This window comes from Eubalaena glacialis, chromosome 4, assembly GCF_028564815.1.
Source record: "Eubalaena glacialis isolate mEubGla1 chromosome 4, mEubGla1.1.hap2.+ XY, whole genome shotgun sequence".
In the NCBI taxonomy this organism is placed as follows: domain Eukaryota; kingdom Metazoa; phylum Chordata; class Mammalia; order Artiodactyla; family Balaenidae; genus Eubalaena; species Eubalaena glacialis.
This window is the reverse complement of record NC_083719.1, coordinates 179,717,296-179,744,277: the sequence shown is the minus strand read 5'-3', so window position 1 is coordinate 179,744,277 and position 26,982 is coordinate 179,717,296. Positions and strand designations below refer to the sequence as shown.

General features: G+C 54.1%; 1 protein-coding gene across 5 annotated transcripts in view; it reads left to right on the top strand.

The window, feature by feature from the left end:
• PDE4A (phosphodiesterase 4A) overlaps window positions 1–26,982 on the top strand; it is a 37,533-nt gene that overhangs the window by 6,255 nt on the left and 4,296 nt on the right. The window contains exons 1-14 of one of the 5 annotated variants that reach the window (XM_061190504.1): window positions 2,433–2,739; window positions 15,134–15,325; window positions 16,244–16,280; window positions 16,401–16,471; window positions 17,261–17,310; window positions 17,490–17,602; window positions 21,063–21,156; window positions 22,701–22,924; window positions 23,988–24,086; window positions 24,183–24,347; window positions 24,914–25,013; window positions 25,141–25,295; window positions 25,541–25,663; window positions 26,130–26,312. In XM_061190504.1, the coding sequence (XP_061046487.1) occupies window positions 2,498–2,739; window positions 15,134–15,325; window positions 16,244–16,280; window positions 16,401–16,471; window positions 17,261–17,310; window positions 17,490–17,602; window positions 21,063–21,156; window positions 22,701–22,924; window positions 23,988–24,086; window positions 24,183–24,347; window positions 24,914–25,013; window positions 25,141–25,295; window positions 25,541–25,663; window positions 26,130–26,312 (1,848 nt within the window). In that variant the 5' untranslated portion in view covers window positions 2,433–2,497. Of the gene's footprint in view, window positions 1–2,432; window positions 2,740–3,238; window positions 3,283–4,071; window positions 4,218–15,133; window positions 15,326–16,243; window positions 16,281–16,400; window positions 16,472–17,260; window positions 17,311–17,489; window positions 17,603–19,430; window positions 19,544–21,062; window positions 21,157–22,700; window positions 22,925–23,987; window positions 24,087–24,182; window positions 24,348–24,913; window positions 25,014–25,140; window positions 25,296–25,540; window positions 25,664–26,129; window positions 26,313–26,982 lie in introns of those variants that run through there. The other 4 variants (XM_061190506.1, XM_061190505.1, XM_061190503.1 and 1 more) reach the window with 4 other exon arrangements.

The following is a 26,982-nucleotide window of genomic DNA, read 5'->3' as shown; positions in this document are numbered from 1 at the left end:
GGGGTGGGTGGGGAAGGGAGCGTCTAAAAAAGCACTCGGGGGGATGATCGTGAAATAAAGGGAGACAACCACTGGTCTAGAGCCTGGCTCAGCCACTCATTGGCTCTGTGACCTTGAGCAGATTGTTTCTCTCCAAGACTCAGTTTTCCCATCTGTAAAATGGGACAATAGTGTCACTTGATGGGCATTTTGTGAGAATTAAATGAGATCATAGCTAGAGGCGGTAAATGCACAGGAAGCATTCTGAAGGTTAGCTGCTATGTCATCATTATCATCATCACCATCATCTGTATCCTCTGTCTAGTGCATGGCTTGCACATTATAAGCTCTCCATAAATGTTTTGTCCAATAATAATAATCGTAGCTAGATAGTTCTTTGGGACATGAGTCCACCATCTTCTCGGTCTGCTGGCTTTCCGAATAAAGTCACGATTCCTTGCCCCAACATCTTGGCACTCAATTTATTAGCCTGTCATGTGGCAAGCAGTACGAGCTTGGACTTGGTAACAAATTTTGGTGCAGCCAGCCAGGAGCCTTGCTGCCCTGGTTGGGGAATTTTCAGGTAAGGCCCTAGCAGCTGCTAGGACCACTTGTCCTGAGAATTAGTCCTTCAAAATTCCTCAAAGCAGCACCAGCTGCCCCAGCGCTTGGTGGTTGGAGCAAATTTAAAAAAAAAAAAATCATAACTAACATTCAGTGAGCGCTTACTATGTATAGACACTTTTCTGAGCCTTTTACGTGTCCATCCATGAGGTATGTAGTGTTATTTTACCCATTTTACAGGTAGGAAAACTGAGGCTCAGTGAAATGAAGTGACTGGGTCAAGGTCAAATGAATAAGAAGCACTGGAGGCCGGACTCAAGCCTAGGTCATCCAACTTTGGGCCCCTTGACATGGGAGCCAACAGGTAGAGAGGGAAAGATATTCACAGAGGCAATTTAGATTTAAAGTAGAGATTTGCCCCATTTTCTTATTTTAAACAATTTTCTCCCCCTTCCCTAACCCCAAAGAGCTGTAGACAGGAGGGATAGGCTCTGGAATTATAACTAGCTAGCTGACTTTATTCAAGAATCTTCATCTCTCTGAGTCTCAGTTTCCCCATCTGTGAGAGGGGATAATATGCCCCCCACAAAGTCACAGTGGCTGGGCATGCAGAGTCACCACCACTGGGCCCCACAGAAGTCAGTGCCGAGGGAAGGTTGGGTTCTTGGAGCCACCTCATGAGCTGTGGGGCCCCCAATTCTAAGAGGTGCCTCAGAGATGCTAAGGAGTGGGAGGACTGGGGGATTCTTAGGAGTGTCTAGGGGCTGTGAGCACACTCCAAGCTTCTAGGGGTGTCTAAGACTTATAAGGCATGTCTCAGAACCTGTGGGGGGGCATTCTGTGGATGCCCCAAGGATTGTGAGTACATCTTGGATTCTGGGGGTAGCCTAGGGTTGTAGGCCTGTCTTAGGAGCTGTGGAGGAATTTAGTTGTGCCTCTGGGATCTGTGGGGGGCACCCCAGGATTTTGGTGGCATCCCCATGGTTATGGGAATATCCCCTGAGTCCTAAGGCACCCCTGAGGTAATGTTGAGTTCTCTGCACTTCTGGGGGCATCTCAGGAATGCTGTGGAGCTACTGGGGGAGGGGATCTGAGGGATTGTGGAAGCATTCCTGAGGTCTGTAAGGGACCCCAGGATTTGGGGGGCCCTCACGGAGATCTGTGGGAATGCTCTGTGGCTGTGGGGGATTCTTGGGGTGTTTGGAGGGTCTCTGCATGACTCAGAGATGGTGGGAGTGCCCCCAGGGGATTTGGGGGACATCTGAGGAAACATAGTGGTTGTCCTGGGATCTGAAGGGGTTTCTCGTGGACTCTCAGAGCACCTCTGGCATTTGTGGGTGCATCCTGGGATTGTTGGGGTGCCCCTGGAGTTTGTGGGCATGTTTCAGTAACAATGAGGGGACATCTGGGGAGCTGTGAGAGTGTCCGGTGTCTATGGGAGCCTCTCAGAGCACCTTTGGATTTTGTGGGGGAACCCAGGGATTTGGGGGGTACCTCTGGGTTGTGTGAGGACAGCTCAGGGATAGTAGGGGCACTCCTTGGGATTGTGGAGATCTCAGTCTGAGGGACTCTGGGGATGCCCCTGAGGTCTGTAGGACGTCTCAACATCGTGGAAGCTGTGTGTGTGTGAGAGCACCCCAGAGATCTGGGGGCATCCCAGGTGTTTGTAGAGATGCTTCCGGCGATTGTGAGGACGTCAGAGGGACTGCGGGGGGCCCCTGGCGTCTGTGGGGTGTCCCCGCCGCGGCCGCGTGGGGGCCCCTGGCCCGCCCCGCCCCAGGGGCGGCCCCAGCGCGTAGCCGGAAGGGCCAAGGCGGCCGGGAGGGGTGGGGCCCGTGGTCCCGCGGGTAGGGCGGCCGGCCTGCGTGGGCCGCGCGGGGCGGGCGGCGCTGTTCCCCAGCGCCCGCCGAGGCCGGGCCGCCCTGCGGCCACCCCCCCCGCCCCCGCCAAAGCCATGGCGCGGCCGCGCGGCCTGGGCCGCATACCCGAACTGCAGCTGGAGGTCTTCCCGGCGGCGGCAGCGGCGGCCACCGAGGACGAGGCGTTCCTACCCGAGCCCCCGGCCCCGCGCGCGCCCCGCCGCCCACGATCGCCACCTTCCTCGCCTGTCTTCTTTGCCAGCCCGTCTCCAACTTTCCGCAGGCGCCTTCGTCTTCTCCGCGGCTTTCAGGATTTCGGTCGCCAGGCGTGGGCCGGGTAAGTGCGCGCTGGTGTCTGTGGGTTCGAGATCCCCCTGGCCATCAGGCGCGCGCCAGGGTCTGGGGTTCGTAGCTGGCTCTGTCAGCCTCACTTTTTTTCTTCCGTCACAGGGCAGCGATAAAAATCAAGTCTGCTCGCCAGGGTTGCCGTGGAGACATCTGATAAGGCATGCAGTAGGCGCTCAATAAACGCTATGTTCCTCCCACTTCCTGTGCAGACCTGAAGCTGCGGTCAGGCTTTGGGGGAGTGAAGCCAACCTGCCATCCAGGGTGATCTGGGGACGTGTGTTCAGTTGTGTTATCCTTAGTCTACAGGCCTGTGAAATGGGGCCAGCGCTGCCCTCTGGGGGTTGCCTTGCCAGGAGGCGCTGGAATATTACCGCGTGCACCGAGCAAGGAGGGCAAATGGAAGTTCCCTTCCTGGCCAGACCCGGGGTGGGCCGCGGGGGCGGGCAGCCTGGGGGTGAGGAGCCTGGAGGCCACATCCGGTCTGGCTTTCCAGTGTCCGTTTATCTTGGAATCAGAGGTTGGCGGCCCGGAGGTAGGCACGGGCTGGCTTCGGGGGCTTCTCCGGAGCCCGGAGAGGTCCTCTGGTTGCCCTTCTCCTCGCTACTCTCCGCGTGCACTTGTTTAGAACCTGAGTCCGGAGACACAGGCTGAGAGAGGGCACTGCAGGGACAGAACGCGGGCCCGCGTCCGGATTTGGGGACGAGATCGGGGCGGGAAGACATAAGGAGGAGGGGTCGAGGCCCCTGGGAGGCCCGCGTGGGGTCGGGAAGGGTGTGTGTGTCGGGGGGGAAATCAGTGCCTGTCTCCGGTTTCTCTCTGTGTCTCTGTCTTCACCTCTGCCTCTCCTGTCTCTGTTACGCCGCCCCCACGCCCCCAACTCCACCTCCCCCGCATCCATCGTCCCTCCCCCGGGTTTTTGTCACCGGACCCCGCACTGCGCCCGCGGGCAAGTCGTTCCCCCCCAGGACGCACGGCGTTCGGAGACCTCCAGCGGGCCCAGCTCGACGTCAGGGAAGGGGTGGAAAAGGCGGGGCCAGAGGAGGGCTTGGAACCCGGGAAACCGGAGCCCGGGGCACCCTCCGAGGCCCGGGGGAAGGGAGGCAGGCGGGAAGTATGCGCAGAGTTCCGCAGGGCCCCCGCAGGAGGAGGCAGGCGCGGAGCCCGCCCAGGCGCTGCGGACGAGGGGACGCCCGAACGCCCGGGGCCGTCCCTGGGGGTAGTCACCGGGAGGGCGGGTGTGGAGGCGGCGCCGGCGGCGGCCGCAGACACCTAGGGCCTGGAGAGCAGCGCGCGCCACACCACCGTGCAGCCGTCCCCATGCGCGCCCCGACGGTGCTTGGCACTCATGCGCTCCAGTGCAGCACCCCGGGCCCGACCCCGGCCCCCTGCCCTGGCACTGCCCCCCGCGGTCCACTTCTCCTTCAGCGACGAGGACACCTGTTGGTACCCTCCAGGCAGATCTGTCAGGTGGGTGGCCCCCGGCCAGTCCCCTCCTTTGCCACCGGAGGGCTCTGGCTGCTTTGTGTGTGTGTGTGTGTGTGTGTGTGTGTGTGTGTGTGTCTGTGTGTCTGTGTGTGTGTGTAGGGCAGGGGAGCAATCTGCCTTGCGGGGAGTCCCCAAAGTGGTTTACAGGATCTGTCTGGTCTGGAGCCTCACCCCCTTCCCTGGCCCTAAACTGTCTGGATGCCACTGAGGGCTTCCTGCAGGTGGTGCCCCCCAGAATGGGTGCTGGGTCCTGCCCCCTTCCTGCTTACCCAAGATGGGATCCCTTTACCCTCTTTGTGCCCCAAATCTGGGCTTCTGGCATACACCGTAGCAGCAAATATGGGTGTCCCGCATCACCCGGGCTCCACTCCCGGGCTACTGGCCTCAAGCCACGTCCCTCCGGCCCTGCTCTGCTCAGTGCCTCCAGCCTTACCCTCCCTTCTTCCTTGCTGGGGCTGCCAGGATGAAAACCAAGCTGGGGTGGGGGTGGGGAGGAGGTTCCTGCTGGAACTCCTGGGGGGTATTTAGAATCAGCTGGACAGCGCTGAGGCAGAGAAGTGGTCTTTAGGGTCTCAGAATTCTCAGGGTGCTCCAGCCTTGTACCTGCTCCCCTGCACCAATCCCTTCAGACACCCAGACATGGATACACACACTCCACATATGCAGCTACATAGGACACAAACACAGACACACCCACACCCAGGGTAATCGAGGTCACCTGGTGTGTACTGTGCTAGGCATGGGTCTTCTGGCTGATGGGGCCAAAAAGAGAACCCCACAGGTGACCCATGGCCATGGTGACAAACACCACAGAAACCCTGGTCTCACACAGCCTCGCATACACTGCGCTGACCCCAGGAACACACTGTCACTGCAATACACACCCAGGCCCGATTCCCACCTGCACATGGCCACACACAGGAGCTTTCATACCTCATACCTACTGAGGAGTCAGGGCCACCCATGTGCAGCACAAAGGTACCCTCTCCCAAGGTCATACAGACCACAGACACAGACATAGATACACAGATTCACACAGGCACCACCAACACCCAGACCCCGCTCACACACACACACGTAGAAATCCACACAGACAACTCTATGCACACAGGGGCTCCTGAGTGTGCACACACACCCCGACTCACACATACACAGACCCTCCTTGCACACCCAGCCCCAAAAACTGCCGTGTCACCTGGCACCACGCGCCCTCCTGGCAGACACACACCAGCGCCCGCCCCCAACCTCCGTGTGACCTTCACAAAGCAAATGCCAGGCCTTTCCATGAAGCCTGCCTGGCACCTCCTACAAGGCAGTCAGGTGGAGTGGGGCAGGGAGCCCAGGGAGATGCCAGGCCTGCCTGGGGGAGACAGACACCCAGTGATTTACTGGGCAGCCTTGTAGCCCGGCTGCCCTGGTTCAAATCCTTGCTTTACCACTAGCCAAGTTACTCATCCTGTTTGTGCCTCAGTTTCTTTCTCGGGAAAATGGGGCATCAGTACACATCCAGGCATAGCAGAGTGCCTAGCATGTGACATTCAGTAGCAGTTGGCTACTTTCATTGTTATGATCTTTACCAACTGGGATGGGTCCCCTTTCCTGGCCACCCCCCTCCCCTGCTTGTTTCTTTCCCATCGGCCCCTGCAGCAGAACTCTCTGAAGCCTGGATCTGCCCCTGGGCTGCACAGTCCTGCAGAGGCCCAATTTGATGCTCTGGGAGCCCAGGTGGGCAGGCCTCGGGGCCCCAGAGGGGTGGAGGCAGGTAGCAACTTCAACTGAGAATGCCATCAAGTGGTCAGCCTGTCCAAAGGGGAGTCTTGGGCAAGTCGTTTCCTTTGTGATGAAGTGTCTGGGTGTGTGGCTGTGATGTCAGTGCCTGTCGACTGCCCTTGACTCTGGTTTGTGGCTTCAGGTCCCATTGGGACATTGCTGGAACAGCTTCCAGTCTGACTTTGGCCACCCTGAGCAGTGGCAGGTCAGGGAGGGGTGAGTCCCCACAGCTCTGGGGTTTGGTTCTGAGGGGTAGCTGAGACCCCCCATACACACAGACACACACACACACACACACAAACACACACACTCAGGCTGCAGTTCAACAGGCCCGATTCTCTCTCCTCTGCCCTTCCATAGCCCAGGGGACATTCGCTCCTGGAAGCACAAACAACAGGGCCCCAGGGAGCCTCTTCTTCCCATCCCGGCCTCTGGGCTTCTGCTTACGTGAGCTGAGTCCCCTGGGGCTGCAGGATCTGCCCGCAAGGCTAGTCAGGCGCCCTCTGGACTTGGGTCTCACCTTCCCCCAACGAACTGTGGCTTCAGTTCCTGGGGCGGGGTTGAGGTCCTCAGTATGGAGCTATGTTCCTCTCCCCTCCACAGGGGCTCTCAGCAGAGCCATAACGTCCACGCTGGGCCTTGGGAGACAGGACATGGTTCGCAGGCAGCAAGGCCACCAACCCCTTGCTGCCTCTCTGCACCTCAGCCTCCTCATTGACCCAGGACGTTAACAGAACCCAACTCACAGAGTTAGTGGGAGACCTCATTGGGTTCACGTGTACAAAGCACTTCCATAGTGCCAGGCACACGGCAGATACTGAATAAGTATCTTATTATTACTATAAACTTAAAGGATCTAACCTGGCACCAAGTACACAGCAGGTGCTCAATAAATGAGCATTATCATCAAAGGCCCAAGCTCATGATCTAAGAGTATTTTCATTCCTGAGTGTTTTTTTTTTTGGCTGCGTTTGATCCTCGTTGCTGCGTGCGGGCTTTCTCTCTAGTTGCGGCGAGCGGGGGCTACTCTTCGTTGCAGTGCAGGGGCTTCTCACTGCGGTGGCTTCTCTTGTTGTGGCACACGGGCTCTAGAGCACAGGCTCAGTAGTTGTGGCGCACGGGCTTAGTTGCTCTGCGGCATGTGGGATCTTCCCAGACCAGGGCTCGAACCCGTGTCCCCTGCATTGGCAGGCGGATTCTTAACCACTGCGCCACCAGGGAAGTCCCTGAGTGTTTTTTTTTTTTAAATTTACTTAAAAAAATTAACATAAAGTAAAATTCACCTTGTTTTTGGCTGCGCTGCGCTGCGCAGCTTGTGGGATCTTAGTTCTGCGACCAGGGATCGAACCAGGGCCCTGGCAGTGTAAGCGCAGAGTCCTAACCACTGGACTGCCAGGGAATTCCCAAAATTCAGCCTTTTTAGTATATATTGCATAAGGGTTTTTTTTTAATTGTGGTAAAATATGCATAATAAAATTTACCATTTTAACTTGAGTGTGCAATTCAGTGTCATTAAGTACAACCACAGTGTTGTGCAACCATCACCACCATCCATCTCCAGGATTTTGTCATCTTCCTAAGCTGAAACTCTGTCCCCATTAAACATTAACTCCCCATTCCCACTCCCTCAGCCCCTGGCACCCACCATTCTACTTTCTGTTTCTATGAATTTGACTCCTCTAGGGACCTCATGTAAGTGGAATTGTACAATATTTGTCCTTTTGTGTCTGGCGTATTTCATTTAGCGTAATGTTTTCAAGGTTCATTCATGTTGAAACATGCGTCGGAATTTCCTTTCTTTTTAAGGCTGAGTAATATTTCATTGTGTATATATACCACATTTTCTTTATTCACCCATTAATGGGCATTTGAGTTGTTTCTACCTTTTGGCTGTTGTAAATAATGCCGCTATGAACATTGGTGTACAAGTATCTGTTTGAGTCCTGCCATTCAATTCTTTGGGGTGTATATACTTAGGAGTAGCTTTGCTGGATCACATGGTAATTCTGTATTCAAGTTTTTGAGGAGCTGCCAAACTCTTTTCCGCACTGGCTTCACCATTTTGTATTCCCACCAGCAGTGCACAAGTATTCCAGTTCCTCCACATGCTCCCCAACACTTGTTATTTTCTTTTTTTTTTTTAAATAATAGCTATCCTGATGGGTATGCAGTGGTATCTCATTGGGATTTCTTTTTATATAAATTTATTTATATTTGGCTGCGTTGGGTCTTCGTTGCTGTGCGTGGGCTTTCTCTAGTTGTGGTGATCGGGGGCTACTCTTCGTTGCAGTGCGCGGGCTTCTCATTGCAGTGGCTTCTCTTATTGTGCAGCATGGGTTCTGGGCGCGTAGGCTTCAGTAGTTGTGACACACGGGCTCAGTAGTTGTGGCACGTGGGCTCAGTAGTTGTGGCACACAGGCTTAGTTGCTCTGCGGCATGTGGGATCTTCCTGGACCAGGGATCAAACCCGTGTCCGCTGCACTGGCAGGCAGATTCTTAACCACTGCGCCACCAGGGAAGTCCCTCTCATTGGGGTTTTGATTTGCATTTCCCTAATGACCAATGGTGTTGAGCATCTTCTCATGTGTTTATTGTCCATCTGTATATCTTCTGTGAAGAAATGTTTATTTAAGTGCTTTTCCCACTTTTTTTTTTTTTTTTGGCCACGCACGTGGCTTGTGGGATCTTAGCTCCCCAGTGAGGGATCAAAACCGGGCCCTCAGCAGTGAGAGCATGGAGTTCTAACCACTGGACCACCAGGGAATTCCCTCCCACTTTTTAATTGGGTTGTTGGTTTTGTTGTTGTTGTTGTTGTTGAGTTTTAGGAGTTCTTTATATAGTCTAGAACATTAATCCCTTGTCAAATATGTGATTTGCAAAAACATTCTCCCAGGACTTCCGTGGTGGTCCAGTGGTTAAGACTCCACGCTTCCACTGAAGGGTGCACAGGTTCAATCCCTGGTCGGGGAACTAAGATCCTGCATGCCCCGTGGTGCAGGCAAAAACAAGCAAACAAACAAAAAAACTATTTAAAAAAATTGTCTCCCATTCTGTGGATTGCCTTTTCACTCCCCGAATAGTGTCTTTTTTTTTTTTTTTAATTTATTCTTTCTTTTTTTTTTTTTTTTTTTTTTTTGGCTGCATTGGGTCTTCGTTGCTGCACACCAGCTTTCTCTAGTTGCGGTGAGCAGGGGCTACTCTTCGTTGCGGTGCACGGGCTTCTCATTGTGGTGGCTTCTCATTGTGGAGCATGGGCTCTAGGTGCGCGGGCTTCAGTAGTTGTGGCACGCGGGCTCAGTAGTTGTGGCTCACGGGCTCTAGAGCACAGGCTCAGTAGTTGTGGTGCACAGGCTTAGTTGCTCCGAGGCATGTGGGATCTTCCCGGACCAGGGCTCGAACCCGCGTCCCCTGCATTGGCAGGCGGATTCTTAACCACTGCGCCGCTAGGGAAGCCCCTGAATAGTGTCTTTTGATGCACAAAGGTTTTTAACTTTGATGAACTCCAATTTATTCTTTTGTTGCCTGTACTTTTGATGTCATATCCAAGAAATCACTGCCAAATCCAATGTCATGAAGCTTCTAAGAGTTTTATAGTTTTAGCCCTTATGTTTAGGTCTTTGATCTAGTTGGGGTTAATTTTTGTATATGGCGTAAGCTAAGGTTCCAACTTCATTCTTTTGTAAGTGGATAACCAGTTTTCCCAGCACCATTTGTTAAAAAGACTGTCCTTTCTCCATTGAATGGTCATGGCTCCCTTGTTGAAAATCATTTGACCGCATGTATGTGAGGGTTTGTTTCTGGGCTCTCTATTCTATTCCATTGGTCTATACATCTGTCTTATACAGTACCACATGGTTTTGATTACTGTGCTTTGTAATAAGTTTTGAAATCAGGAAGTGTGAGTCCCCCAACTTTGTTCTTCTTTTCCAAGGTTGTTTTGGCTCTTCAGGTTCCTTGAGATTCCATATGAATGCTAGGATGGATTTTTTTTTTTCCTACAAAGAACATTGTTGGGATTTTTTTATTATTATTTTTCATTTGTTTATTTTTTGGCTGCATTGGGTCTTCGTTGCTGCACGCGGGCTTTCTTTAGTTGCAGCAAGTGGGGGCTACTCTTCATTGTGGTGTGAGGGCTTCTCATTGCAGTGGCTTCTCTTGTTGTGGAGCACGGGCTCTAGGTGCATGGGCTTCAGTAGTTGTGGCGCTCGGGCTCAGTAGTTGTGGCGCATGGCCTTAGTTGCTCCATGGCATGTGGGATCTTCCCGGACCAGAGATCAAACCTGTGTCCCCTGCATTGGCAGGTGGATTCTTAACCACTGCATCACCTGGGAAGTCCTGAACATTGTTGGGATTTTGATAGGGATGGCATTGAATCTGTAGATTGCTTTGGGTAGTATGGACATCTTGACATTATTAAGTCTTCCAATCCATGAATATGGTATGTCTTTCCATTTATTTGTGTTTTTACTTTCTTTCAGCAACATTTTATAGTTTTCAATATACAAAGCTTTTGCCTCCTTGGTTAAGTTTATTTCTAAGTATCTTAATCATTCTGATGCTATGGTAAGTGGAATTGTTTTCATAATATCCTTTTTGGTTTGTTCATTGTTAAGGGCATAGAAAAGCAACTGACTTTTGTGTGTTGATTTTATATCCTGCAACTTTGCTAAATTCATTTATTAGTTGTATGAGTTTTGACACATGTAATCCCCACCACTGGCTTCTTTCTCTTAGCAAAATTCATTTGAGAGTCATCCAAATTATTTTGTGTTTGAGTAGTTAAAAAGGAAGCTGTTTCTTTCTACTTTTGCAGAAAACTTCTGACACGAAATGTGTTTGGTTTTTTCCCCACACCAACCCATTCTCCAATACTGTATGGACACTAACTGGGTGAACTACAGTTTAATTCAATTCTGACACTAACTGGAGTTCGTGCAGATCCCACAGGTTAAGGGCTCAGTCCCACAAGATCTCCCCCACTTCAGATGTCAGTCTCAAATCCAGGTTGTCACCTGTGCTTTTGGGCGACCAGCTATAAATCAGAGGTACCTACAACCCCCTCCTCTGGTTCGATAATTTGCTAGAACGGTTCACAGAACTCAGGAAACCAGTTTACTTACTAGATTGCTGGGTTGTTGTTTTTTTTTAATTTTTTAAAATTTATTTTTTGTATTCCCCTCCTGGTTTATTTTAAAAGATACAACTCAGGAACAGCCAGATGGAAGCGATACATAGAAAAAGGAATTGGGGGAGGGACTTGGTGCTTCCCCAGGTACGCCACCTTCCCAGCACCTTGATATGTTCAGCAACCCAGCAGCTCTCCAAACCATGTCATTCAGGGATTTTGATGGTGGCTTCATTATGTAGCCACGATTGACTAAACCATTGGCCATTCCACTGGTGATTAACTCAACCTCCAGTCCTGGTCCCTGAACTGGTCCAGCCTCTCTAATCACATGGTTGGCTCTCCTGGCAACCAGCCCCCATCCGGAGGCTGTCCAGGAGTCCCTAGCAGTCAGTCATCTCATTAGCATACAAAAAGATACCTATTACTGTGGAGATTTCCAGGGTTTTAGGAACTGTGTGCCAGGAAACCAAGGCTGAGACCAAATATATATATTTATTCTTTCACAGTACTTATGGTCCCCGACTTATGATAGTTCGACTTATGATTTTTCAACTTCATAATGATGTGAAAGCAATACGCATTCAGTAGAAACCGTACCTCAAATTTTGATATTTTCCTGGGTTAGTAACATGTGGTCTGATTCTCTCTTGTGATCCTGGGCAGTGGCAGCAAGCCGCAGCTCCCAGCCAGCCACGCAATCATGAGGGTAAACAACTGATACACTTAACAACTGTTCTAGACCCATACAACCACTCTGTTTTTCAGTTTCAGTACAGTACTCCATAAATTACATGAGATATTCGGCACTTTATTATAAAATACGCTTTGTGTTAGATGATTTTGCCCAACCGTAGGCTAATGTAAGTGTTCTGAGCACGTTTCAGGTAGGCTAGGCTACACTGCGATGTAGGTAGTTTAGGTGTATTAAATGCGTTTTCAGCTATCAATATTTTCAATTTATGGTGGGTTTCTCAGGACATAACCCTGTCATAAGTCAAGGAAGATCTGTAGTTCATGTTTGTGTTTTTGAAATTGCTGAATAGTATTCCATGGCATGGATCTGCTACAGTTTATCCATTCACCAATTGACACACACTTGATTTGGTGGTTTCTAGTTTTTGGTGACTATGAACAGAACTGCTATAAACATCAGTCAGCAGGTTTTTGAGTAGACGTATGTTTTTATTTATCTTGGGTAAATATATAGGAGTGGATTTGTTGGCTTGTACAATAAGCGTGTGTTTAATTTCATAAGAAACTGACCAGCTGTCTTCCAGGGTGCCTGTACCACTTTGCATTCCCATCAGCAATGAATGGGAGTTCCAGTTGCTCTGAATCCTTATCACCACTTGATATCGTTGTCAGTTTTTGTTTGTTTAGCATCCTAGTAGGTGTGAAGTGATAGTCCATGGTTTTAATTTGCATTTCCCTAAGGAGGAATGATGTTTCCTCTGCTGATTTGCCATCTGTTTATCTTCTTTGGTGAGCTGACCATACTTTTGCTCATTTTTTCACTGGGTTATTTGCCTTCTTATTATTGAGTTTTCAGAGTTCATTATGCATGCTGGCTACAAGTCCTTTGTCAGATATTTTCTCCCAGTCTATAGCTTGTCTTTTTATTCTCTTGACAGTGTCTTTTGTAGAGCAGTTTTCAATGTTTTTAAAACGTTTTTTGAAGTTTGTTTCTGAAAGAAGTTTGAATTTTTGACTATTTAAAATTTCTGGTTTCTTTCCTAAAATTGGAACATCTGGTTGGTCAGGGTCCCCAGCTCCACTCTGCTTTTTATGTTGGCCGCCTGACCCCTGGAAACATTTGCTCGAATAGGAGGAATGTGCTCTGATGGGGGTCAAGTCAGCAGAGGGCAGCAGTTAACATTTTGGTCTGAGGAATCACAAGACTTTGGTTTGAATTCTGACCCCACCATGACCTTGCTGTGTGACGCAGAGCCAATCATTCTCCTCTCTGAACCTTAGTTTCTTCATCTGTAAAATGGAGGCAATGAAGTCCTTCCCCATTCCCTCACCCCAGGACTGGCCCAGAAAAAAGGCTCAATATATGGAAGTTGATATCACTGTCCTGGCCTAGGAGATTTCAGATTTATTTCTTGGCAGAGGGAACATTCAAATAAAATCTTAGGCTGACATTCAGTAGTAGGACCAGAAAGTGTGTGTGTGGGGGGGTTCTATTTCTTCCCCCTACCCCCTTGTACTCACCAGAGCATTGCCTGAAGTCGGCTGACCAGTCTACTAACCCCCTCACTTTAAGGGTAACAGACCAGAGAAGGCAGTGACCTTCTTGAAGTCACACAGCATGTCACAGGCACACAGCTCCCCACTCTCATCCTCAAATCTTCATACTGATTGCCTTGCTGAGTTCACTCCCCAAGTGGCATATATGGGACTGATAGACTTACAGTTGCCAGTGTTTTTTGAGCTCTTTGTTAGGCACCATTCTGAGCATTTTGCCTGTGTTAACGCTGGTCACCTGGATGACCTGAGGCAGATGGTGGTTGTCCCCATTTTGTAGATGAGGAAACTGAAATTCCATCTTTCCCTCAAGTTACACAGCTGGGAAGTGGCACAGCCAGCTTTTCCCTGACTCATCCTGAGGGTCTGTCTTGCCAGTGCCACCAGGCTGTGTCCTGTCTCTATGTAGCTGTGTCTATGTCATCTGTCTGTATTTCTGCTCAAGCCACACCAGTTTCCTTGCTGGTCCTCCAACAAAAACCAAATCCTGCCACCGGGCCTTTGCACTTGCTGTTTCCTCACCCTGGAGTACTTTCTCCTACCTCCTGACCTGTGGCCTACTCCTTCTCATCTTTCAGGCCCTGCTCCTGAAAGATATCCTGGAGATATCACTTCCTCAGAGAGGCCTGCCTCAACCATATCAGCAAAAATCACCTCTCCAGTCACCCACCTAGTTTTAATTCTTTGCATGGCAGTCCATATATTCATTCATTCACTCATACATTGATTCATACGATAGACATCTATTGGACATCCACTGCGTGCCAGGCCATGTTCTTGGCCCAAAGTATACAGTAGTGAACAAAGCAGACAAAAGTCCTTGCCCTGCAGAACTTAGTTCTAGAAGGGAAGGCAAACAGTGAAGAGTAAAATATAGAATGTGTCAGGTAAGTAGTATTTATTTTAAGGAAGGGAAATGTGAAATATAAGGGCAGGGGTTGACCTTTTAGATGGGTTGGTCAGGAGAGGCCTTCCTGAGGAGGCGACATTTGAGAAGGGGCCTGAAGGAAGTGAAGGAGGAGCCAATGGAGATCTGGGCAAGGGATCTTGCAAAGGCCCTGAGGCAGGAATGTATCTGGAATGTTAAGGAACGGTAAGGTGGCCATTATGGCTAGAGCAGAGTACGTGAGGGGCAGACTGGGAGGTCGTGGGGCAGGGTCTGTGGGCACAGCAAGGACTTCGGCTTTTGCTTTGAGTGAGCTGGGAGCCATAGAAGGTTCTGAGCAGAGGAGCGATGTGACCTGACTCAGGTGTTCACAAGCTCCCTCTGGCCGCTGTAGGAGAGCAGACTGAGGGGCAAAGACAGGAGCCTGGGGACCAGGGCAGAGGCGAATGTACTGGTCCAGGCAAGTGATAAGGTGGGGCTGGCCGAGGAAGGGGTGCAAAGCGGACAGATTCTGAACAAATTTGGTTGATTTGAGGTGCAAAGGAAAAAACAGAGCCAAGGAGGACCCCACGACTTTTGGGGTGTGCGTTGCTGCTAGGTTAACCTGTTGATAGTCTAGCCCTCCCCGTGTCATCTCTGTGAGGGCAAATCATGGTCTGTCTTGGTCCCTGCTGTGTCTCCAGCTCCTGCAACAGGACCTGGCCCACAAAGGCGCTCAGTCACTGATCTCTGTCATTTCCTGTCTCCCATCTCTTTTGGGGTGTCTGTCTCTCTGCCAGGAATTTCCTTGGTCCCCTTATTCCTCTTGACCCACCCCCCAATGCCATCTCAGCCCCATTGACCCCTCTTCCTGCCCGCCCCTTGCAGCTTGGAGGCGGAGAATGGGCCGACGCCATCGCCAGGCCGCAGCCCCCTGGACTCGCAGGCGAGCCCGGGCCTCGTGCTACACGCTGGGGCGGCCACCAGCCAGCGCCGAGAATCCTTTCTTTACCGCTCAGACAGCGACTATGACATGTCACCCAAGACCATGTCCCGGAACTCGTCGGTCACCAGCGAGGCGTGAGCACCCCCGATCCCTACCCGCCAGCTCTTCCAGGCCTGGCCCCAGCACAAGCTGCCCTTCCCAGCAAGGAGGGGGACACTGCCCAAGTCCCCGTCCACTCGCACACCCGTCCTCCCTAGTGAAAAGTAAACAGCACCCTTCTCCCCTGTCGAGGGCTCAGTCCCTCTGTAGCATGTCCACCCAGTGGCGTATGAGCGCCCACCCTATCTCTGCCCCCTGCCCAGCCACGCTGAACCCCTCCCTCAGGCCCAGCCCGGACTCAAGTCCATATAGTACCCGCCCACCCGACCTGCCCAAGCCCACTCCTACCCCTTGGTTTTTGGGGACCTGGCCCGCCTCATCCCGTCTCTCCAGCAAGAAGGGAGCCCCTCCTGGCCACCACTTCCTTCCAGAGTGTCCACCTTGGCTGACCCCCCTCTTCCTCCCCCACTCCGGGCTTCCCAAAGCCAGCCCCCCTTATCATGACCACCTGTGGAGGTGGTCATGAGCACTCCCGATCTCTTCAGCCCCCTTCCCTCTCACCCAGTCCTCCAGCCCTGCCCCTACCCATCGAGGCATCCATCTCACCTCCCCACGGCTCCTTCCGGCCCTCCGCGCCCTCCCCGCCGCTGGTCTCCCCAAGCCCAGCCCCTATGGTGTGTTCATCGCCCTCCTTTTGTCTCTGCGCCCACCCACACCCCTGAGCCCTTCTCCCTGCCCCGCCTCCCGCAGCATGGCCACCCTTGTGAGGTGTAAGTGTCCTCCCCCCACCAACCCACAGAGCCCCCTTCCTGCCCACCAGCCTCCCCGGGCCCAGCCCCCCCCCAGAGTGACCCCTCCCCCAGAGACTTGCTTCCCTGCACCCCAGCCCCTCTCCACCCCGGGCCCTTGGGGGTCCCACTGTGAGGACCCCTGACCTGCCCCTGTCCTTGTAGGCACGCAGAGGACCTCATCGTGACACCGTTCGCCCAGGTAAGACCCCTCCCCTAAGGAGGGAAGGGGCTCTAACCTTACCCCACACTTGGGGATGGGGCCCAGCCCCTGCTGCCCCTCTGGGTGGACCACTTTCCTCACTGTGGCTCCCCAACCCAGGTGCTGGCCAGTCTCCGGAGCGTTCGCAGCAACTTCTCCCTCCTGACCAATGTGCCCATTCCCAGCAACAAGTAAGTGGAGGCTGGGCCCCAATGCCCCATGATCATGAGGCTCAGCACACCTGGGTTCAACTCTCCGTGCTGCTGTGTGACCTCAGGCAGGCACTTGACCTCTCTGAGCCTCTGTTCAGGTGACAGCTCCCTCTGAGCCAGTAAATCATTGTGATTCGAATGCCTAAGACGCAGAAACTTTTATAAATAAAGACGGAGGGGTCTGGACAGCGTTCTTGGGTGGGCAGCCGCCCCAGCCTCTGGGCCACTCCTGGCCCTGATGCCAACTTGCTGGGCAAATAGCATCCTGTGGTGCCTCGGTTTCCCCTCCATAATACGGGAATTTAATAGTGTCTCCATTAGAGAGCTGCTATGAGGAGTTCAGAGGTGATATATAGAAAGTGCTAGAATATTGCCCAGCACATAGTAAGTGCTCACTAAATAGAAGTAGTTGTTATTATTTGGGGGCAGGGGTGTGGCTGAGAGCTGCTGGTCCCTCTGGGAGTGGGGGACAGAGCCATCCTCCAGTTCAAGGAGCTGGGGGGAGGGATGGTCAGGGAAGCAGGGACTTTGGAGACACAGGACCTGACCCTACCAGCCGTGTAGTCTTGAGGAAGCCAGTTCACCTCCTGGAGCGTCAGTTTCCTCATCTGTAAAATGGGTTCTTGTGGGGCTCTGTGAGAGGCTGCGGGCAGAGTACGTGGCAGCACAGAGAGGGCTCAGAAAAAGGAAAATCAGCACTCTTCACGGACAGGGGGAAGCAGAGATTGGGGAGGACCAGGCTGTTGTTGGAGCCCCATTTCTTTGCAGGCGGTCCCCGCTGGGCGGCCCAACCCCCGTCTGCAAGGCCACGCTATCAGGTAACTAAGCCCCGGGGGATGGGAAAGGCCCCTCTTGCTGCCCCAGTGGGGGGTCCCTCACCCGGGGAGCCTGTCTCACCCGCCTCTCCCTGCACCCTACTCACCTGGTGGGCCCCCATCACCTCGGGGGGTCTGCATGTGGACCCTCTCAGTCACTGCCCCGGCTGCCCCTTCTCCAGAAGAGACGTGTCAGCAGTTGGCCCGGGAGACGCTGGAGGAGCTCGACTGGTGTCTGGAGCAGCTGGAGACCATGCAGACCTACCGCTCTGTCAGCGAGATGGCGTCCCACAAGGTGTGCAAGGCCTGTGGGGTGGGGCCAGCTGCTGGGGCGGGGTTAACTGTGGGGCGTGGCTGGTGGGCGGGGTCAGCCTGTGGCTAGAGCCTATGGGGTGGGGTCAATCCCTGGGCGGACTTTGTAGCGCCTATAGATTCTGACTTTTCCCAGGGCTGGGGGGCCCTGGGGTGTATGTGTGTGCGTGTTTGTATGTGTGCGTGTCCGTAGGCGACCATCTCTCCTGGGAGGTGGGTTGTATGTTTGTATGATTTATGAATGTGTATCTGTGGCTTTGGGTCTACGTGCCTGTTGATTTGTTGGCTACACATTTGCAGCGAGGGAAGCTGTGTTCCACTAGGATCCGGCAGGAGTGGCATGCACGTGTGTATCTATGGAGTGTGTATGGGTGTGCACAGCTGATTACGCGGGGCTGTAAGTGTGGGGGGCTGTGGCAGAGGGGTGTGTATGTCTAGAGGTGTGAGTTGGTCCAGATGTGAATCTGAGTGTATATCTCCATGTGTTTGTAACTCTGTGTGTGTGTGTGCGTGTGTGTGTGTGTGCGCGCTTGCAGGGCTGCGGGAGAGGGTGCAAGGCTTCCATGTACAGCTGTGCAGACTGTGCACTGCACAACTCCAGGGGACACCATTCAGAAAGCAGGCAATGTGAATTACACTTCCTGTAGTTGTGCAGCATGGTAGCAGCCCTTGTGGGAGGATGCCTATCAGGAAATGAATGTGCAGGTAGAGGTGTCTGTGTTGGGGGGTGCATACACCCATGGGTGGAGGTTTGTCTGGGAACATGTGAGTCTGAGGGCGCTTGTGTCCCTGAGGGTGTGTTGAGCATCCGAGAATGTGACCGTGTCTCTGAATGTAGGTCTGTGGGTGTATTTCTGCTATGGGGTGTGTGCGTGTGTACCTGTGGGTGTGAGTGTGAGTATCCCCTTATGGATTTGTCAGAGCACATATGTGTCTAAGGCCACATGGGTATTTGTGTTTGTTTACAAGTGTGTCTGTGGGTGTGTTGAGTGTGTCTGTAAGTGTGTCCAGTATCTGGGTGTTTATCCCTTAGTGTGTGTCTCCACATCTGAGTGTGAGTCTGCGTTCTTGGAAGGGGTGTGTCTGAAGGCATTTGTATCTCTGTGAGGTCAACTATATACCTATAAATGTGTTGAACAACAGAGCTGTGACTCTGTGTGTGTGTGTGTGTGTGTGTGTGTGTGTGTGGTCAGCAAAGGACGGAGAGCATTTGGGTGTTGGAGTGTATTCAAGTGCAGGAGTGTGTCAAGGGTCTGGCTGTATTGCTGTGGAAGGTGTGTCTGTGTGGGGAGCATGTGGGTGTGTGTCTTTGTCTCTGGGTGTGTCCACGGAGGGGGCACGTCCTCTCCAGGGTGTGCGTGCCTCCCTGCCTCTCCCCAGCAGCCCAGCTGGGTCCTGCCTGAGGCCCGTGGGCTCCGATGCCCCTTTAACGCCCCCCCACCTCCAGCACCACCTGACATCGAGTGCAGCCTGCCAGTGCTGCAGTGAGCACGCACACGCACACGCACAGGCGAACACACGGAGCCCAGAGCCTCCGAAGCCTCCTCCTGGGACCCTTACCCTGCCCCCCCACCCCATGGGCAGGGGTCCCTGGCCGCCTCCAGCCGCCGCTGCCGGAGTGCCCATCGGGGCCAGGGGCTGGCGGACCATGTAACCAGGTCTGCTGCCGGGAGCGCGGAGGGGAAGGGAGCCCCCAGCCCTGCTGGGCCGGCCCAGGCCCCTCCGCGGCTCCCCCTTCCACTGCCCACCTGCCCAGCACCCTGCCCCCCCCGCCCCCCCGCATGGTAGCTGCTAATCCCGGGATTCCCCAAGCCCAGCCTCTGTGTGCGGCAGCCCTGAGCAGGGCTAAGACTCCAAGATGCCCTTGGTGGATTTCTTCTGCGAGACCTGCTCCAAGCCATGGCTGGTGGGCTGGTGGGACCAGGTAAGGGAACTCGGGGTGGAGGATGGGCAGGAGACCCGGCTCTGGTCCTCCCACCTCAGACCCTCCAGCCCCCGGTCTAGGCTTGTGTGTGCAGCTGTGCACGTGTGCGGCCTGGACATGAAGCCTTGGCCCAGGGCTGGGCGTGGATGGCGGGTGGCTGGGGGTGTGGGTCTTTCTCTGGGTGTGACTGTCAGTGCACACACATGTGTGTCTGCAGTGGTGGGGGGCTGCCTGACTATATGTTTGTTTGCCTGGGTCAGGGACCAGGGGGTGGCCCTGGCTGAAATCACGTGGCTCTGATTGTGGTGTTGTGTTTGGGGCCATGTTTATGAGCCCAGAGCGGCGTGATTTTTCTGGGGCATGTGACCCAGAGTGTCAGTGACTGCCTTATTGTGTATGCTCCTTGGTTTGTGTGTCTGGGGCTGTGTAGAACTGTGTAATATGGGAGTCTGTGACTCTGTGTGCGGTTGTGTGACTTTGTGGGTCCATCTTGTGTGTGTGTGTGTGTGTGTGTGTGTGTGTGTGTGTGTGTGTGTGTGTCTGACTCTCTATGTGTGCCCAGGCCTCTGGCAGCACTGGGAGGAAGGAGCGCTCGTCCTGATGTGGGCCATGCGGGCTCACCCTTCCTGCTGAATGTCCCTCTTGCCTCTCTGGACAGAGTCTGCTCCTGCTTTGGGGGTGCTTTGGTGGAGCTTGGGGGCGGGGAGCCGATGCCCTTTCTCCTCATGCACAATGTCACAGCAGATGCTTGTTGGAAGTGCTATGGGGGGACCAGAAGGAGCCCCCAGCCTGGTTCTGGGTATACTTCGTCCATCTGTGCATCTGTCCACCACTCTGAGGTTGGGGGAGAGGGGGCTATGATGGGAACCCCCTCCCCTGGGTGACTGAACTAGGGTTTCCTCAGCTCACTATTCTCCCTGCCCTGGTCAAACCTCTCCACCCAGAACTTCAGGACTACATTCCTTCCTTCCAAACCAGGCTGGGGGCTGGGGGCTGGGACCCCACGGAGTGGGGTCCCTGTCTGGGAAGACCTGGGCCAGGGGTTGCTCTGGGAAGGCAGGGGTTAAAGGGCCTGCCGGCTGCCCCCCCTTTCCCCAGCTCAGCAGCTGGTTGGAGGGGGAGTTGCTAAGGAGACTCCCATCACCATGGTGACGGGATTCTCCTGACACCCCATTGGCTCCCTGTTAGGTAGGAGCCCCTCCCTTCCACAGGTGCCCCTCTGGCTCCTCCTTGGGGGGAGAAGGAGGGAGTATGGTGAGAGGAGCCCCGCTTCCTCAGACAGGGAGGGGTATGCTGAGTCCTGACCCCCCCAAGCCTGGGGACCCCCATCCAGAACTGGGAGGAGAGGAAGGACTGACCCCTCCCCTCTAGCAGCCTGCTGAGGACTCTGTTGGCTGAGCAGAGAAGTGAGAGGGACTCATGGGTTCTTCAGAAGTTTCTTGAGAGGGCCTGGCCTCACCCCCCAACCCACACCTGCCATGACCCCATCATTCCTTCCTTCTTGCGTCCTTCACCTTAGTTCAAGAGGATGCTAAACCGTGAACTCACACACCTGTCAGAGATGAGCAGGTCAGGAAACCAGGTCTCTGAGTACATCTCCACCACATTCCTAGGTGAGTGAAGGGCGGCACTTGTGTGTGGGTTATGGGGGGGGGGGGAGGCATTGCATAACTGGACTGCAGGGGGCCACCCCAGACCCTGGGTCCTGTTGCCCACATTTGCCCAGGGGACCCTGACTCAACTCCCCAAAGGTCAAAGTCACCACGCTCAAGAGCTCCTATATCGCGATGCCCCCAAATTTAGTGGGACCCCAACTTCTATAGAACACCCACATTTAAAAATCTCTCCAAGCTGCAAAGCTCCTCCAAACTCAGGGGAACCCCATTGGAACTCTTAAACTCAAGACCCCAAGAAACTCCCAAACTCAAATAGAATTCCTAAACTTTAAAATACCTCCAGGCTGAAAAGTCTCCCAAAATCCACTAGAATCTCCAAACTTGGATTTCCGCCCCCCCAAATTCAGAAGACCCCTCAAACTCAAGAGAGATGCCCGAACTCAGTAGGGTTCTCAAACTTAAGGGAACCCCTGCCCTTAAGAGCCCATAAAAGACCCCTAAACCTTTCCACCAAGCTGAAAAGTCTCCCAAATTCAGTAGAATCCCCAAACTTGGTATGACCCCCAAATTCAGTAGACCCCCCCAAACTTTAGATACCCAAATTTAATAGGATTCTCCCGCTTAAGAACCTGTAAGTGATTCCCCAAACTTAGGAGAATTTCCTAACTCAGTGGAACCCTGAAGACAGTAGAATACCCCAAATTCATTGGAGCCCTCAAGCTCATGGGGATCTCCAACTCATCCTAACCTCATCCTGAACCCAAGAGACCTAGCTGAGGATATCCCCCACAAACTCAGGATAATTTCACCCTCAGAATTTATCACCAAAGGTCCCGGAATTCAGGGTACCCCCCCACCAAGCGGGAAAGGTTTCAGAGTTTCAAACACTCCTGCCAATGGGGGTGTGGTGTGCCTGAGATCCAGCCAATAAGAGCACGGCATGCAAATGACCCCTCTTAGGCCCTGTCATTGACTGGCAGGCCCCAGGTCACAATGGGTGGCCCTGGCTGGGCTCTGGAAACCCTAAAGAGCTCAGGAAAGGGGCTTCTGGGGCTGGCTCCCAGGCAGGCTGGTGTCCAGGGGGTGGGGGTGGGGGTCCATGGAGCCAGAGACCACCCTTCCCTCCCGCCTCCCAGCGCTGTCCACCTCCACCCGCCCTCTGGGTCCCCATGGGGGTGTCTTTCCTGCCTGCTGGAGAAGGTTCCCTGCCTATCCGAGGCAGGCGGTGGCTCTCTCTAGCATCCCCACCCTGCTTCCTGACTTCCCACGCCACCCCCATGCCAAACTTGGTGATTGGACTGGGGCTACCCCATAGCTCTGGGCTGGCCCCAGGGTCCCCACTCCAGCCCACCACCTCCCAGAAGAGTTCCTACCTCCTCTCTGGTTTCCAGTCCATAAGTAACCAACAGCATGACACCCGGAATAGGTCTGCCCTCCTGGGTGAGACTTCCTAGGGCTTGAGGGGTTGAGGGGGGGTCTGAGAGCCAGATGAGGGAGCCTCTGTGAGGTTCTCATGCTGGCTTCTCCTCTATCTTCTGCAGACAAGCAGAATGAAGTGGAGATCCCATCACCCGCAATGAAGGATCGAGAAAAACAGCAAGTGCCACGGCAGAGACCTTCCCAGCGGCCTCCGCCCCCTGGGCCACAGTTCCAGCCGATGTCTCAGATCACCGGGGTGAAGAAGCTGATGCATAGCAGCAGCCTGAACGATTCCAGCATCCCCCGCTTTGGGGTGAAGACCGATCAAGAGGAACTCCTGGCCCAAGTGGGTGGGGCCTCAGCAGGGGCTGGGCTGGAGAGGGGCAGGGTTCTCCTGGGGCCCAAAGAAGGACTGGGCTTTGGATCAGCCTGAGATGAGGATTCGGGTGTACCTGCTTTATGAGACTCTCAGGAGAGAGGGAGTGGTCTCAGCTGGTGTCCACAGGGGGCTCTGGAGTATGAACAACAGCACTGAGTTGAGCCCACCTTGAGGCAAGTGTGCTGGCATTTTATACCCTTGTGTCAGTCATTGGCTGGGGGCTGTCCCCAGGGTGGATGGCATCACCCCCTTCACATAGCTCCTGTGGGGGAAGAGCAGATTTTTGACAAGGGGCAGCTGTGAGTCTTTGTAAGCAACAGCCCCAGCGGCTGGGTGATGGGTGCATTGACCAGTGAAGGGAATCTGGGCAGAACCCAAACAGCATCCACTACAGACCAGACCTGGATTTGCCTCCTGGCTTTTCCATGAAATCTTAAGCCAAGGGGCTCCCACATTGATTTGTACAGTGGACTTGATGCAAGCTCAGTGGCTCCCTCAGCTGACATTTATTGTAACCCTCTGCGTGCCAGTACTGGCCAGGGCTAGATTCAGTCATTCAGTGTTTATTGAGCACCTACTATGTGCTGGTGCTGTTCTGAATTCTGGGGAGACATGGAAAATTAGCCCATGTTCCTTTCCTCTCAGCGCTCAAGAGCAGTTTAACTGAGGCTGAGCTGTGCTTTGGGGTCAGCCACGCTGGGTTCACATCCTAGCTTTGCCACTTGTGAGATGCACGGTCTCGGGTAAGTCATGTCGCTGCTCTGAGTTTTGGTTCCGTCACCTGCTATGTGAAATCAAGCGCTTAGTGCAGTGCTTGGTGGATAATACACACTCAGTAGACTCTGGGGTTGCTTTGTTATTTTCTGGCCCAGTAGGACCTGGGCAGTAAATTCTATACTGCTGAGCATGCCACCTACTGGGTGAGCGATAATGGTGCCACTATTCAGACCAGGGTTCTGAACTCCTAGAAAAGAGTCTAGAGGGCCCTGGGCCTTGGGGGCTCCTGACCTCTGGCCTCCATCTCCACCAGGAATTGGAAAATCTGAACAAGTGGGGCCTGAACATCTTTTGCGTGTCGGATTATGCGGGGGGCCGTTCCCTCAGCTGCATCATGTACACGATATTCCAGGTAGGGCGGGCTGAGTGGGGCTGGATGCAAGGGAGGGGGCGGGGCGGGGAGCAGAGGGCCGGTGTGGGGGTCACCGCCCCCTACTCTTGCCCTCAGGAGCGGGACCTGCTGAAAAAGTTCCGCATCCCGGTGGACACGATGGTGACATACATGCTGACCCTGGAGGACCACTACCACCCCAGTGTGGCCTACCACAACAGCCTGCACGCGGCTGACGTGCTGCAGTCCACCCACGTGCTGCTGGCCACACCTGCGCTGGATGTGAGCATCGCCTGGCCCCCATGTCTCCCCAGCTGCCCCCCACACTATCCATCTCCAATCTTCTGTTTATCTCTCTGACCCTGAGTCTCTGACGTCCATCTCTCTCTGACGCCGTTCCTCTCTCTCCTGACTCCCCATCTTTCTTTTTTTTTTTTTTTTTTTTATAAATTTATTTATTTATTTTTGGCTGCGTTGGGTCTTCGTTGCTGCGTGTGGGCTTTCTCTAGTTGCGGAGAGCGGGGGCTACCCTTCGTTGCGGTGCGCGGGCTTCTCATTGCGGTGGCTTCTCTTGTGGAGCACGGGCTCTAGGCATGCAGGCTTCAGTAGTTGTGGCTCGCGGGCTCTAGAGCGCAGGCTCAGTAGTTGTGGCGCAAGGGCTTAGTTGCTCCGCGGCATGTGGGATCTTCCCGGACCAGGGATCAAACCCGTGTCCCCTGCATTGGCAGGCGGATTCTTAACCACTGTGCCACCAGGGAAGCCCTCCCCATCTTTCTTGACTCCCCATCTCTCTCTTATCCAGTCTCTCTGACTCCCCATCTTTCTAACCCGTCTCCCTCTGCCCCCAGGCCGTGTTCACGGACCTGGAGATTCTCGCCGCCCTCTTCGCAGCTTCCATCCATGATGTGGACCACCCTGGTGTCTCCAACCAGTTCCTCATCAACACCAGTGAGTGGCCCGCCACGGGGGCGGGGCCTGCTGGGCTGGAGGCGGGGCCTGCGGTTCCCCTCCCAGCGGGGGGCGCCCTGGGTGGGTCCTCCCCTCCCCTGACTGCCCGACCCTGCCTGGGCTACAGATTCTGAACTGGCGCTCATGTACAATGACGAGTCGGTGCTGGAGAATCACCACCTGGCCGTGGGCTTCAAGCTGCTGCAGGAAGACAACTGCGACATTTTCCAGAACCTCAGCAAGCGCCAGCGGCAAAGCCTGCGCAAGATGGTCATCGACATGGTGGGCGGGGCGAGGGGCGGGGCGAGGGGCGGGGACAGAGCGTGAAAGGTCACCTTTGGGGCAAGGGGGCATTGGGGAGGGCCAGGTCTGAGTCTGGGATAGAAAGGCCCCTAGTGGGGGAGACGTCCTTTGGGAGTGGGTCGTGGCGGCTGATTGTGCGGAGTGAAAACTCCAGAGGCCCTGCCCAGGTCAGTACAGCGGGCGGCCAGGCTTCGACGGCCCCTGTGACAACTTCTTGCCCACAGGTGCTGGCCACGGACATGTCCAAGCACATGACCCTCCTAGCTGACCTGAAGACCATGGTGGAGACCAAGAAAGTGACCAGCTCGGGGGTCCTCTTGCTGGATAACTATGCCGACCGCATCCAGGTGCCCCCCTCCCCACACCGTATAGCGAGATTGGACCCTCCCCTCCCCCCTCAGGTCTGGGTTGCTGCCCCTCCCTCTGCTCCAGCTCCCAGGTTGCCCATCTTCCTGTCTCTTTTTCTCTCCTCTCCCATCTAACCCTTTCCAACTCCCACCTCTCCATCCCATCTCCCGCCATCTCCTCCAGTTCCCTCTTCCCTTTCCTCATCAACCCGTTTCCATGTCCCCCACACCCCTGTCTCCCCACCGCCTCTTTTCCCTTCCCTCCCTCTGCCCTTTGCTCATCAACCTCGTCTCATCTCTCCCCTTCTCTCCCCCATTCATCGACCCTCTTCCCTCACCTCTTCTACATTTCTCCATCTCCCCGCTACCCCTTCTCCCCTACTCTCCTTCCAAAGGGGAAGTAAGGAAGCCTGAGGCCTCAAACTAGGATGGGGACATGGCCTCTGAAGGTCCCCCACCCATGCAGGTCCTACGGAACATGGTGCACTGTGCAGATCTCAGCAACCCCACCAAGCCGCTGGAGCTGTACCGCCAATGGACCGACCGCATCATGGCCGAGTTCTTCCAGCAGGGTGACCGTGAACGCGAGCGTGGCATGGAGATCAGCCCCATGTGCGACAAGCACACGGCCTCAGTGGAGAAGTCTCAGGTACAGTCTCGGCACCACTGGCAGAGAGCAGGGTGGGCCTCCTCACCCCACACCGGCCTGGAGCTCCAAAGGCCCAAGAGGGCCTAACCTGCCCGTACACAGTGTGAAGTTTGTCTTTGTTTTTTCCTTCTCTATCCTGATGGGAAATAGGCAACACTTTCTCCTCCACAAAACAATTGAACTGAGCCTCTGGACTCGTAAGTTGTAGATTTGCACCCAGACGTTGTAACTGATTTGTAGTAACTGCCATAACATTAATAATAACACTTACCTGGCCCTTAGTTACAGACTTCATGTCCTTTCAGCCTGTCGGTTTCCCTATAACCTGGCCACTCATTTTGTGCCTGAGTTTTGGTGGATTTTGTTGTTGTTGTTGTTGTTTTTTGGCCACGCCACGTGGCATGCGGGATCTTAGTTCCCTGACCAGGGATTGAACCCGTGCCCCCCTGCAGTGGAAGTGCGGAGTCTTAAGGGAAGTCCCTTGGTGGATTTTTTTTAAATTATTTATTTATTTATTTATTTATGGCTGTGTTGGGTCTTCGTTTCTGTGCGAGGGCTTTCTCTAGTTGTGGCAAGCGGGGGGCCACTCTTCATCGCGGTGCGCGGGCCTCTCACCATCGCGGCCTCTCTTGTTGCGGAGCAGAGGCTCCAGACACGCAGGCTCAGTAGT